Source organism: Calonectris borealis, chromosome 2 (assembly GCF_964195595.1).
Source record: "Calonectris borealis chromosome 2, bCalBor7.hap1.2, whole genome shotgun sequence".
In the NCBI taxonomy this organism is placed as follows: Eukaryota; Metazoa; Chordata; class Aves; order Procellariiformes; family Procellariidae; genus Calonectris; species Calonectris borealis.
This window is the reverse complement of record NC_134313.1, coordinates 18693580-18708191: the sequence shown is the minus strand read 5'-3', so window position 1 is coordinate 18708191 and position 14612 is coordinate 18693580. Positions and strand designations below refer to the sequence as shown.

Sequence of the window (14612 nt, the reverse complement as noted above, 5' to 3'; positions counted from 1 at the left end):
TTTCTATATGCTTTTATTGACAAATAAATTAGAAACTGTATGTCAGTTAATTTATATATTTTATCATTTACACGCTATTCTCAATTATACTGAAGTTCCCTGTTACATTTTCCTTGCTTATTTGTGATGTTTATTCAAACTAACAATTGCATCTAAGCAGACCTATTTGAAATTATGGATTGGATATACACGCTTGATTTCAGATACCTTTCTTATAGTAAAGAATATAAAAAAAAAAGGCTAAAAAAATCACAGTTTACATAGCTTAAACTATTTCTCCTTCTTTCTAACATTTCCTTCATTAAACTATGCTTCTAAAAATTGGCAGCAGATTTAGTTCAACAGAAGATGAAGTACCTGGTTTATTGGTGCACTCCATTTAACTAATCCCTTAAATACTTTGGAAATTAGGATTCTCTGGCAGCTGATTTTAATGTGATCGTTGTAATTAACTACTATTCTTCATTTCTTGTGCTTTATTTACCATTATATTACATTAGTACTTCTTAAATGAAAGTTTGGAATAATTACACACAGCATTTATTATTCAATGGACATTGTAAAGCCATATTATGAATTCCAAATGTATATGCAAAAGGTCAGACACTCAAAGTAATGCTTGGTGTGGGTATGTGTGTGTGTCTGTATTCATTTTTAATCGTTTTCTGAGCTTTCTAGAATTATTAAACTTCATAGTTCATTCCAGTAACATTTTCAAACTTTCTCTGATATGAAAAGAACAGCTTTAAGAAAAGCTGAGATTTTAACTTAACCACATTTTCCAAAAACTGTGGGTTTTCAACAAAATACCAGCTATCTGCATAGCCATATAGAAAGATCTTATTTTTGTTCCCTATTTCCAAAACCATTTGTGTATTTTACAGTAAACAGTCAGTGAGTGACTTGTCATAGGAAAAATGAGCCCTCTGTCTCCAAGGAGTATATACTGATAACCAAATCTCTACTTAATTACTGCCAAATCCACTAGGGGGAAGTTAGCTTTTCTTTTTTTGGCTTTTTGACATGATAATTCTTGGTGTACAATGGTCTCCTTTCCATGGAGGAGGAGTAATGAGTGTGTTCATACAGAAAAGTGACTGTACTGTGAGGTTTATAGTTTAAGGTATACTCAGACCTAGATGCCTATACTTTTACTTTCTCAGGAATCTTCTAAGTGCTAAATTTTTACACATACACACAAAAAGTAATCCTACAATCCCTCCAAAATAGTGTTTGTTGTATGCTTTAATGTCAAGCAGTATTGCTTCCACACAGTGTATTCAGATATTTCACTATATCTAGTATTTCCTATGTTGCTGCTCCAAGTCATGCCCTGCTGAACATGCAAGCACAGTAAAGCTTGTTCATGCAGTCCAGATGCAAACGGAAAAATATACCTTCCTAACAAGCTCTTTGAATCCCCTTTGGTGACCTTTTAAGAAACCTGTCTCTCTCCACTGACTATATTGGGAGGAAAGCACGGAATGGTAAAGCAATGGGCAAATATTTGTAAAAAACGGGCAGCAGAAGCTTGGGAACAAAATTTTAATATTCAGAAGATATTTCAGTCACAATAAAATAAAATCCTTTATATTGTCTTCAAAAGTCCTTCAACTGCCTTTTCAAGTCTATTAAGAACTAACTTTTAAGAGTACGTAGCATTTGAGTAGCATTTTACATATTCAAAACACAATCTTAATTGATTTACAATTTTAAGTAAAGCATGCTGCTTAAGTGGTTAAACTGAACTTTGGAACTATAAAACACAGACAAACACAGAGTCTCATTCACAGTAACATTCAGCTTCATTAGCTGCAAGAATACTCTGTGCCTTCTGCAATTGCCTGACTGGTTCCTTACACACTTTCAAACTTTGGAATGGATTAAATAAGGGCCCTTCATAGGGTGACTTCAAACATAAGCAACTCTTTATCATCATTGGATCAAAACAAAACAACCAATACCCTCTCACAACCACAGTAGTATGTAAGATCACTGTTGAAGATGTTCCAAACACATCCTCACCTGCATAACAGCCTTAATTCTGTCATTGAGTAACTTTTCAATGTTAGACTTTTTCAGCCTTAAAATTCTTTTTTTTTTAACATAAATACCACATCAGTTTATTACTTATAATGGTATAATACTTTTACACATATAAATTAATTATTAATAATGGTTTATTATTTTTATATACATGTATGCTATACTACACTCTCTAATAATAAATATATTTTTTATTAATTTAAGAGACAAATTTTCCCTCTCTACAGCTTCATCTTGCCTCTCCTCATGTGTCATTTCATTCTTCACAAGTTTAAACACAAAGTTATGCAGAGTTAACAGAGTAATTGGTGACATTGCACAGTATCATAAACACAGCCACTCCAAGGGGCTATGGCTTTTTTTTTTTTCCCCACTACTGGTTTTACAGATTTTCTTCATAAAGATTTAAGGGAATTATTGAGTAGTTTTAAAATAAAAGCATCAATCTTGTCTTCTTGTTTTATGGTGTAAATGTCATGAAGTTGAATTCTTTACCTACTCAAAGATGTTGTGCAAGCATGACAGTGCATGATAAAAGTGCACAATATGAGAAAAATAACAGTTATACCTTGTATGAATGCTCATTTAAGAAAGGTTTCTGAAGTAGATAGTGAAGAAATCTAGTCAGAACAACCCCTCAATATTGAAAATCCACATATCCATGGCAATTAATGAATTTCACTTTGTAATATCATTTAGCCAGTCATAACTCAAATGTAAAATTAGTAGGGATAAATTTCTTTTAAATGGAAGTGTCATGCTTCAAGAGGACGTAAATGGATGGCTACAATTGCAGCATCACCTTATGCCACATCTTCCATGTGTTTTAATGCCTTTAGTACTTTTTTAGTACCTTAATGGAATGCTGACTAAGGTTGGTCTTTGCAATCCAGTGCACAGTAACTCTCTTAATGCCTTTGTCCCACTCTTTATACCATAAATACCAACCATTTAAACTCCTGTCATCCTCAGAGTTTCTGGCAGAGGCCCTTTCCTAACATGAGAAAGATAGACATTGGACTTCTGAGAATTAACTTCAGATTTTGCAAGAATTCTTCTTTAGTGATTATAAGTCATCCTGGCTTTGTATCCTCACTGTATCTCTATTTCTCTTCTACTGTCTCATTCAATCCTCTGCCACCTCCAAAGTATGAAGAAAATGTGTTTACTGCAGCCTTAATTCTCTGCCACAGATAGATTATTTTAAAGTAAATTAATCACATTGAGGAACAAGCCTCTTGCAGAGAACTGCAAAAGCAAATATCAGTCTGGCACATTAAATTAATGAAATAATTAAAAGGACTTAAATATAAGTGTTTTTAGCAAAAAAAAATTAATGAGCAGTAACTGTAGCCAACCCAAAATACAGTTACTACTATCCATCTATAGTATCCTTGTAATAATGTCTGATCCTGATCTCAGTTACATTTCAGATACGCGTTCGATCTGTTCTGTCTGTTAAATACAAGCAGTTTTGTCTAGAAATGTATTTTGTTTGGTTGCTTTTTTAATAAAGATGAAAATGTTAAATACCACAGATGGAAGTTAATGAATGTTAGGCTTCTAACAACTGTTTTGTGCCTTTCAAAATCTTCTTTTTAATTGCTTGTATATGATAGTTGAGAATTTGGGAATATAATCAAGCATTCTACAGTTGTACTCCAAAAATGCAGAATGGGAAAAAAATGTTAATGAAAGTTTTAACTGCTTTGATCAAAATCTTTACATCCAAAATATTATAAACACAAAAAAAGCTTTGATTCTTACATGTATAAAATAGACCATCACATGCCAGATCTGATTGTTCTTTTAACATACTTGAGCATTCTTAAGAAATGTAAATTAGATTACCTAGAAATTCAATCTTGTCTTTACCTACCTATCCTAAATAAAAATCACCCAAGAAAGTATTTTAGTCTAAAGTGCCTTAGTCTTTTATCTTCTTCTAGACGTATATGTTTGCCTACAACAGGAACATTCTCAATTCTTTGTAATATTGTTAGTAATGGTGAAAATGATAATTTTCATTTTTTTCTTGCAATTTGTAATACTACCCAGTCTGATTATGATTTATCATGTAAAAAATTGGCTGACTAAAGTCATGGTTTCAAAAGACTACACCGGTATGCAATAACCACATTAGAATTATAGCTTCCCTATGTAAAAAGTGCATAAAAAGGTGACCTGTAAAGCCTCTGATTAAGCAATCAATATGGAATGATTGATGAAAAAGCTGTCAACATTTAATATATTACAAAATAGTAAATAGTAAGATTAAGCTTTTCTGGGCAGTCTTCCATCCTAAAAATTTTCAGATATAAACCTGATCTGAGCTACCTCAAATAGCAGTGACAAGCTAATACAGACAGAAAGAAACAAAAAAATCATACAGAAAAGTATGAATTACTGCAAATTAAACCAAGAGCTACTGTCAGACCCAAAACAAAGAACAGGTACTTCCTCTGACATTTCACTTTTCAGGAAAACTTTTATTTGGGAGAAGATTAGGCTGCAGGCACCCCTTTTCCCAGCTCCTAATAATGCGAATTATCCCCCAGGTTGGAGGACAAAGGAGTGGACCTGTAGTTCAAGGTCCTTTCTCCTTCCTCATAATGCATGTGCATCTGGTTTTTAGCATGGTCTTTAATCACTAAACCACCACAGTTATACTATGTAATTGTGTACATAAGACTGGGAATTAAGATTTCTTGTTGCAATCGTAATTAAGAATGTTTCTGTTGCTTTTAAATATCCTGGTATCGAATTGCACTGTGAGCAATCCCAGGACTTTTTTGGTTCTCTTTTAAACAAAAGAGAAACAGTACAGATGAATATTCTGAATACTGATGTTTTGTTACCAAAAAAAAAGCTAATAAATCATAGGCAGTTCATTACAATATTTGAGATTGTTAGATATATCTTTCAGATGGAGATATTTTGAAGCCTGGATTCAAATATTTCCAAGGATTAAACAACAGACTATAATGAAACATAGCAATACTTTTTGGTCATCAATAAATGATTTCTTCTGGTAGGAACAAGGTTTTTACATCCAGTCATAAATGTGATTTCCCACTACCAGGCTTTTTGTTATTCTGTAAATCATTGTTTGCTACCAAAAATTTAAAATTAACTATAGTTGGTGAAGCTAAGGGAATCATTAATCATCATCTCTGTCACAGTAATACTGCATCTGCATGTGTTAATTACATGCTGTTCTTGACATCCACCATCAAATGCCAAATAGCTTAGCATATTAGCCTGGATAATCTTTGCGTGTGTTCATAAAAGAATGAAGCCAATGATTTGGTTCACTTCCCACACTTACTAGGGAGGCTCAAGGTCATTTTAAATAATGATTTCAACCAAATGCAAGTCATGCCTAATGTACATAGGACTAGGTCATAAAAAATATTTGGTGCATAAAGGTACAATTGCAAAAACATCAGCTTTAGGCACTGAGTAGATTTTGGAAAACTAGTCCTCTATGATCCTGAAAGCCTCTGCTCAGCTTTTATCTAACTCCAAAACCATCACTTATTGATTTTCAGGGTCTGTAGACACATTTTCTAGTTTTGCACATTCCCAGGAAGGCAAGTTTTGACAGACTGAGCAATTCATCAGTCAGTTCATGCTGAAGCCTGACCAGACCCAGAACATCAGTGTCCCTCAGCAAAGATTTCCTATAGGGCTTGATGTACTAGACATTTTCAGAGAATGCTTAAAGCCATCCCAAATGGTTGCGCTTCCAATATAATAGAGCCATGGCCTTCATTTTCTTTTTAATTCTGAATGGAGAACACATTCTTGCCCACATTTTATCTAAAAGGCTAGACTTTAGAACAAGTAAGACCCATAACTCCTTTCTCTATGTGGGCCATTCAAACTCATCTACCGTCTCTTAGGAGTATGGATATAGAGATCGTACTCTATCCACCTCTATTGAGATTCTACTATTCAGTGAAAATATCCATATTAACTGCAACAAGAAGAGTTTTTATTTAATAGGGTCTGACTTTGGACCCCTGTATCAGTTTCACCCTCATGTTCTCCATGTTATTTATCCAATCATTTTCTTTATGGAAATGATCAAATATTACTGACACAAATTCTCTTAGAAGAGAAAAAGCTTTTGTATGTTCTTTGAATTATGCTTTTTTACAAGACCAATTCTATACACTGTAAAGCATGTCCCTTGAGCCCAGAGAGCCATCTGGAGTGTTGAAAGTTCTCCCTTCCTCTCCTCTGACCTACTTAGCTCCAAACATGAACAAAATGAGAATACTCATTCATAATATTTCTCTTTTCCATATTCTGAAATGCCTCACTCCCCCTATAAAGCTATATGGCTAAATAAGACTCAAAGGAATTTAACAGAAGAACCTGGATTCTAAATTGGTATTAAAAATGTAAAAGTTTAGAGAGAATGATAGGTAACTTTTTAAAAAACTTGTTTCACTTCGTAACTAAAGCATTAGATCAAAATATTACAGGTATAAAGGGGGTTCAGGTTCTCAATTTTTTTTCTTAAAAATAAACCAGAAAATGAAAAAATGCATATATACTGAGGTGTATTGTATATCACATTTCATTATAACACTATCAGTTTCAATGGAGTTTCAAAAATATAACTGACAGAATGAAGGAATCTCATTTCTCCACTAAGTGAATTTTTACATAGGTAAGCCTGGTAGTCAGGAGGCAAAATTCAGCTCTCAAACTGTTTCTGCCAGGTCCATGTAACTGAAAGTTAATCAACCAATATAGTTTTTCTTACAGCTATACAAATGTTCCGTTTTTCTTGAGCTAAAAATCCCGCAAAAGTGGAAAGCATTGATTACATGGTAAAAATATACTATATCACAGCAACATATCTACAAACCTTCATCGACTCTGAACTGGAAGAAAAAGCAATATAAGAAAAACAAGTGAAAACTGCAAAGTTAAGGCATTTTTATGGTGCCTACTCTGTGACATCATATCCTAAAGGAGTGTGGGATTTGTCATCTTTGAAATAAGGCCTTATTCATCCAGGAAAGAAAATGGTCCAGTTAGAATCAGTGACAGATATCCACTACCCTTTTTATTATAAGATTTTTTTTTCCTTTTATTAAAATGGCAGTCCTTCCAAGCAAAACACTCTCCCTTTAGTGAATGTTAAAATAGATAGCACTGGAAGATTGCTAAGTAGATTCTAAGCAGAATAAATAGACATAATTATTGCATCATTGATAAAGAAATTCTTTACCTTTCATTACCCATGAAAAAGACCTTCCAAAAGAAGGAAACCTTTCCCCTCTTATACACAACAACCTTTGTCACCGACTCCTTTCTAGAAAACAACATTCATATCCCATTTTAAAATGAGGAGGAAACTTTTGACTTCCATTGCATACAGTCTACAAGTTTGAACACATTTCCAAAAGTTTGCTAGGGCCAGTTTTCCAATTTGATGCTACTGAAGTTTGGTGTTCAGTACCATAATGGTTTTGGGGGATAATGAAAATACTAAAGTTCTTCAAATGCTTATAATATTGGTTATTCTTTATAGTTGACAATTTTTTTTTTTTTCTGTTTTGCTGGTACTCCACCATCCACTTTGCAATAGAAATTTAAGTATACAACAAAGAAAATCTCTATTCTATTTAAAATAAATATACTCAAATTGGAAATGGATTTAACAGCTTTTTTGTCTTCAAATTATGAAAGGGAATTGAAATTAACATGATAATGAGGAGATTTTATTTTAACTTATAAAGCAAATGTTAATTTTGTAATTTGGCATTTTTGAGTTGTTTATTAATATCTGGATACATGGGAGAAGTTTTGTGCTTAATCTTACAGAATATGTGGAAAGAATATTGTTTTATTTCTGAAGTGGCTATCAATTGGTAAGAACTAACACCAAATCAGTAAAACAAAAATTGAATCTTTTCTTAGAGAAGAAAATGCTTACGCTTGAGATAGTCAGTGGTAATATAACTAAAGTCAGGAGATCCCTGAGATGAGTGGAGTTCTTCATATCCGTAAAAGTTTGAATGATTGGATCTTGGGTGCATTTCAAGGCTAAATTTTTCTAGAGCCCATATGTCTAACAGGATAAATGATGTAATGTTGTATATACAAAATATTTCATCTACATGGTTTAAAAAACAGTAATAACAAAAAGAAACAAACATATATTGTGACATCCAGAGTATACTTAATGCTCTATTTAAATACATATATTTACATGGTATATATCTCTATACTTTGCTGTAAATTTGCTAATTCAAGAATACAGGTCGACAGAGAGGATGACATCACTATTAACCTCTATTTGCAATAATAATTTGTAGCACTATTTATCCAATGTTATTAAAAACTTGAAACAATATTTATCCTGAGTTATTAAATATGTTGGTTTTATTAAATATATCATTGAAAAGGGCTTTGTTGCTTCTTCTAATTTTTTACCTGTTTCTTTCATATGACAAAGCAAGAATAATAACAACAGCAACAATAATAAATGAAAAACCTCTCTTACCATGACAACTGGGCAGGGCTCTGTTCCATCCAGGTCTTCCATCATCTCCCATGATACATGTTAATGTAGAATATCCTTGAAGAACATAACCTGCATCGCAGTAATATGTGACAGTTGATCCCAGTTTATAATCCATTCCAAGTCTTGTTCCATTCATTATATTTCCAGGATCAAAGCAAGACTCACGAAGCTTTGCTATAGAGGAAGCAAATGCAAACATAATTTTGAATATAAACTAAAACATTACAAATATTTTCTGGAGTTCTCTCAAGGTCTTTTTTGAGCACCCTGTAGACACATAATGTTCCTTTTTTTTTTTTTTAAGAGTCCTTCCTTTCTACATCAAATGTTCTCTCTCTTTCATGTTAAAGACTGTAAAAATTAGTACACAATGACCAAAACCTTGTCTCCTATATTTTTCCTAGATAACTCCTATAGAGATCCATTATGAGAACTATTTTTCCAGGGTTCACTGTGACTAACGACGTAGTTACGTAGGTAGATTAAGTTAGATCTATGGACACTGTTCCAGTAGATAAGACACATACTAGTTTTAAAATCTGTGGTCTGAAAACTGGTAAGTGGAGGAAACCAATGTAAGTAGTTTGTTACAAAATAAAAAGTACGCAAACAAGAATTTCTTCAAAATTAATAAAACCCAAATGAATATCTATATCTGTGCATATGATATACTGATACATTTTCATATAGCTTTTTTTTTCCTCACTGGAGGACAAAGCATGAAAATATTTCTTAAATTTATCTCCTTTTTTTTTTTATTTATAGCTATTTGTTTCAAAATATTGAAATAAATTCAATAAATTCTTTGCTTCCCTTTTCCTTCTATAATGTGAATACTAGTGTCTTTAATAGCCAAGATATAACAAACTGCACAAAAATAACCACTCGGCACTTCTAATTAACAACATTACTGTGCAGAAGGGGAGAAAAGGTAAACACTTTGGAAAAGATTGCAATGTTTTTCCATTAAGGAAAAAAAGTAAACGTATTAGGAAATGGTAGAAGCTGGAACGAAGCAGGTGATTTTGTGCTATACAGGATTCAGTTTGAAGTAATTTATTTCATCAAGCAGAAGATAGAAATTTCAGATTTTCTTCTTTACCATTTAAGGGTGTTGTGGAGAAGATCAATAGGGAACACTTACTTACTTTCTGCAAGACCAGTGCCAACTTTCTAATACATCAAAAGAGGTGTTTTTTTACCAGGCATATTTGCCCTGTGGAACTTTCTGCTACAGGTAGGTACGATTGCCAAAAGATTATATGAGCTTTGAAATTCCTGGAAGGCTATTTAAGAGCTTTAAATACACAGACAATTCATCTGATTCTGGCAGTACCTAAGCTGAAGTTTCTGAAAACTTACAGATAATAGGGAGAAATGATTATATATTTGACTTTCATAAAGTTTAGTCACATATCGGTTATTGATTACTACTAAAGACAAACTACTGAACTAAGTAAATGATTGGTTTGATCCCCTAAGGCCATTTCTATGTTGTAGGATTTCTGAGAGGAGAGAAAGAATTACATTGCAAAACCATAAAAATACATTTACATTTGAAGATGGAAACATAGAATAATTCTTTTGAAATTTCAACTTCACATCTTCCAAAAGAACGTGAAAATCTAATGTGGTTAACAATTTATTAGGATTTGCATATCTAATCTACAGAGCATGCTTCTAATACGAAAAACAGTACAATAACAAGTAATAGTTAATTATTAAGAATAGGTATTTGATATCCACATTGATTCATATAGGTAGTTGTAGTGTGGTGCCTATAACATCTGTTTCCTGTTCTGAATGGTGAGGCTTCAAAATACACTATGACATTACAGAAAGAAAGGCTAAAACTTTTGTAACACTCATATTGAAAAATTTGGTGGACAATCAAAACTTAAAAGATACAATTTACTAGAAAGTCTGTAAGATATCACACAGATATTAATAATTATTATGTAAGCCAACCACACTGTCACTTGAGAAGTCTGGCAGACCTTAGGGCAAACTGAAAATTCTTTCAAGTCCAAATTCTCAAATTAAAAAAAAGAAAAAAGGAAAAAAAAAGGATCAATTAATTTAGGATTATAACTAACATTTTGACAATAGCAAGAAAACATTATTTTTTCTTCTTACTGAACTGATATTGATATATTTGCATTGATATACAACTGATACTGAGAGATCACCATTCCTGAGTTTATGATAAGAAATCCATGTTTCATAATTCTAGCAGATCCTTGGATAACATGAAGATTAGTACTACATGAGAAATTAAAGAGAGTAGAAGATAAAGTAATCTATTATGTCTGGTGCATATATCAAAAACTGAGAAAAGACATGATCTGTCACAGCACAAATTTTCTCTAGGGAAAAAGTACAGCCCTGTAATTTTCTTTTCCCCAAAGTTACAGCTGTGACAGACTCCTGAAGTTGCTGACTAAACAGTAACAATGCCACTATAGAAATACAGTTTCTTAATAACTATTGTGAAAAATAAAGCCTGAAATACTTAGCATCTTCAAACTACTTTTGCAAATCTGAAGTAGCTGCTAAGTGAACTTGTAAAGAAAGTCAGTATACTAACAGCACAATACATGAAGAATGAAGTAAAATGGGGCAAAAGGATTAATCAGATCTAACTGAGAACCAGTGAAAAAAAGAGCAAATAAGATGACTGTATTAGTAAATTTATAAAAATAAAATAACAGTGCTCCCAGGAGACAGGAGAAGTCCTTCACCATCAATGTCATATTGCTCCAAATGAAGAACTCAAGAGATTGATGACCCCTGCAGCCTTTCCCCTTTCTTTCCCAAGAATACTAGTATCATTAACCTGAAAACACAGAAGGGCAGTAGCAGGCTTAGCAGAACATCAAAGAAAATGCTGGAGAGTGTGTGCGCTACAATTTTAGCGGTATTATTATGAAGACTTTTTTCTGTAGTAGTATTTTTAAATTATTTTCTGCAATAATTAGATATGGACTAAAAATAATTGTTTCATTAGTTAAGATTTGAGTTACAGTAACATTATATTCTTGGCTGTGCATACTAAGTATAAATTCCTTTTGCCCATAATAAAATTTTGCAACAATCTTCAAGAAAAACAGCAATTACTTCTCTGATAACTTTGGCATACCACTGGATCAACTAAGGCTTCTGAAATACAGGCTGAAAACAGGTAACGATATGTGCTGCTGCAATCTCAAGTTCAAAAAGGAAGTATCTGTTGGCTAACATATGGTAATGATGCCATACTAGAAAACTAGTATCTTAGTGCATGGAAAGCAACATTGAAAGCCAAGAGAAGCAGATGCTTTGTCCAGAACTTGATGACTTACTACTCCATCCCTAAGTCTCAAAGAGAACAAAGCCATAATAAGCTTCTTGGAGAGAATATTACAGATGTACATAACTATAGCAAACATTCCGTAATTATTCTCCAGAGCACTTATTACAACTGATAAGCTGCTCCTCCATTATAAAATAGAAATGGAGGAAGGAAGGCAAGAACAAAACCCAATCAGAAACATGATTACAGACCAGACCTGAGACATGGGTCAGGTCTGAGATTTGTATCTGAAAAATATGGCCTGTCAATGAAGTACAATTTGAGTACTACTGCCACTTAAAATAGGATTAGTGTACATATAGGACACAACTGCAGCTGCTACAATTTGTGTGAAAAAGTGAAGTTCATCAAATCAGAACAATTTAGGTTGGAAGAGATGTAGCACAACCCCCACACAAAGCAGGGCCAATTTGATTAGGTTGCTGAGGCCTTTGACCAGTCCAGTTACGTTTCCAAAGGATTCAGATGACATGATCTCAGGGCAACCAGTTCCAATGTTTGATCATCAGAATGATTTTTTTTTTCCTTAATATCTAATTGAAATTTCTCTTGTTGCAACTTGTGCCCATTACCTCCCATTTATCACTATGTGCCCCTGAGAAAAGTCTGGCTCTGTCTTTTCTATACACTCTCATTAGGTAGTTGAAGCAAACCCGTTTCCTCAGCCTCTCTTTGTATGTTATATGTTCCACCCTCCTAATCATCTTGGTGACTCTCCCTGAACTGCTTTCTATAGCACTTCCATCCGCATTTATCATTCTTCAATTTAATTGAGAAAGAAGAAGAAATATTTTTAAGTGATGTGGAACAGTACATACATATGGGCTGACCATCAACATGTCTGAGATCTACTTTTAACTTCTTAGGACTAGCTCATACTGTGGAGATAACTTCCTCTACAACTGTAGAATCCAATGACTTTAGGAAAGTAAAAGGAGACTGGGTTTACCAAAGCAAAAAATGCATCAGTCTTTCCCTTGTATACCTTTGCATTTACTAATTGCTTTCAGAATAAATGGAGAAGAAAATAAGTCCAAGGAGGTTAGGATGTATTGCCTCTATACCAACAACATCCATATTTCCCCTCTCGTTGTCTTTACAGATTATTGGATATTTTCATATTCATTTAATATCAAATATTTCTGTTTCTTGAGCCGTGCAAAGGCAGTTATGAAAGCTCCTATTGATTATGAATTTTTCAAGCCTATATGTTCTTGTTTACTGTGTTATGACCTCAGACAGATCTGTCTGAGACAGGTAGACAGCTCTACCATGGCTTATCATACAAAGGTCTAGCCAAAATATTTTTTCATTTTCAATATTGGTCTCCTAGATTCTAGCACATCGTTTCATCTTACAGGATCTTAAATGCACCTATGCCAGCATGCCCTCTATGTAGGGGAAAAATAAAAATAAATTATATTCTGAAAAAAAACATATATATATGCTGTTAAGTTTTGTCACTGCATCATTATTTTTGAAACGTAAACTGCTGTCTGAATTTTTTTTCATTGGAATCATACATTTAACATTATCATGTATCAGCTACATTAAATCATACTAGAAGCTTTATCTTAAATTAGTACCCTTATAATATTATATTTTGTATGTATAGATAATACACATTATCATACTCTCAGGCAAAACCAAAACATCACCAGACAGAAAACTATGAGAAATTAAAACCGATTAAAATTTACACTCATGCATTGAACTTTTTTAATAGAAAAGAAAAATCATTTTATTTACCTTTGTACTCTAGGTGGAATCCAGTAAAACTAACAGATCCATCACTCCGAAAAGCCAGATGCATGGTATTTGAACTGCTTTCTATCCTCTCTGGCAACTTGCTATCTTGAAAGCTCCCAATCAGCGGGCTATTACCATCTGGCCCATCATAGATATAAAGAAAATCATAATTTGGTTCTATACTGAAACTGTAGAACAAAAAAGAGAAATATTAGACACAATATGCTTTGCCTAACATTTTCACTCTTATTAGCTTAAATAAAAGTTTACTATCACTGTTTTCATAAAAGGAAAAAAGAACTCCACCGTCAGAATAATGGTTTGTAGAAATATTTTGTTAGAAAACAACAGAAATACTATATTTATTGGTTCTCTGCTTAGAAACAACATTTTGCTGCTAGCCAGAAAAAAAAAAGGTAAACTTTTTAAATAGAAAAAAATTAATAACAGTATTTCTAAAGCTTTAGAGAAATAAACAATGTAGATCTACTGGAACCCTTGGCAGAAATGCTTTATGATATAATGCAGTCAGCTGCAGAGTAGAGTGTAAACAGCTTCCAGTCAAACTGAACACTTTCATACAGCCAGGAGGTAATCTTCCAGTAACCCTAAGAGCAAAAAGCATTTTGCCTATAATCAGTTTAAATGAAAATGTGTAGTATTGAAACCTTATCTTTTCTTTTGAACTTAATTTTAGTTAACTTTTAAAATTTAATTAATTTAGTTAATTATGTAACTATAGTTAATTAACTAAATTAATTAGTTAATTCTGAACTTAATTTTAGTTAAAGGCAGAGAGTTAACCAAATTTACTTATAATATCGTCCATGTACAAAAAAGTTTAAAAAAGATTGTTAGTAAAAGAATGAAAATCCAACCACTAGAATTACGTTGTCTCTATGTAGACACTAGCTCCTG

The 14612-nt window shown here is 32.9% G+C and overlaps 1 protein-coding gene across 3 annotated transcripts in view; it reads right to left on the bottom strand.

Moving 5' to 3' along the window:
- Positions 1-14612, bottom strand: part of CSMD3 (CUB and Sushi multiple domains 3) — a 796263-nt gene that overhangs the window by 214339 nt on the left and 567312 nt on the right. For all 3 annotated transcript variants that reach the window (XM_075141259.1, XM_075141260.1, XM_075141261.1), the window contains 2 exons: positions 13695-13882; positions 8573-8767 (listed from right to left, as the gene is read on the bottom strand). In XM_075141259.1, the coding sequence (XP_074997360.1) occupies positions 8573-8767; positions 13695-13882 (383 nt within the window). The remainder of the gene's footprint in view (positions 1-8572; positions 8768-13694; positions 13883-14612) is intronic.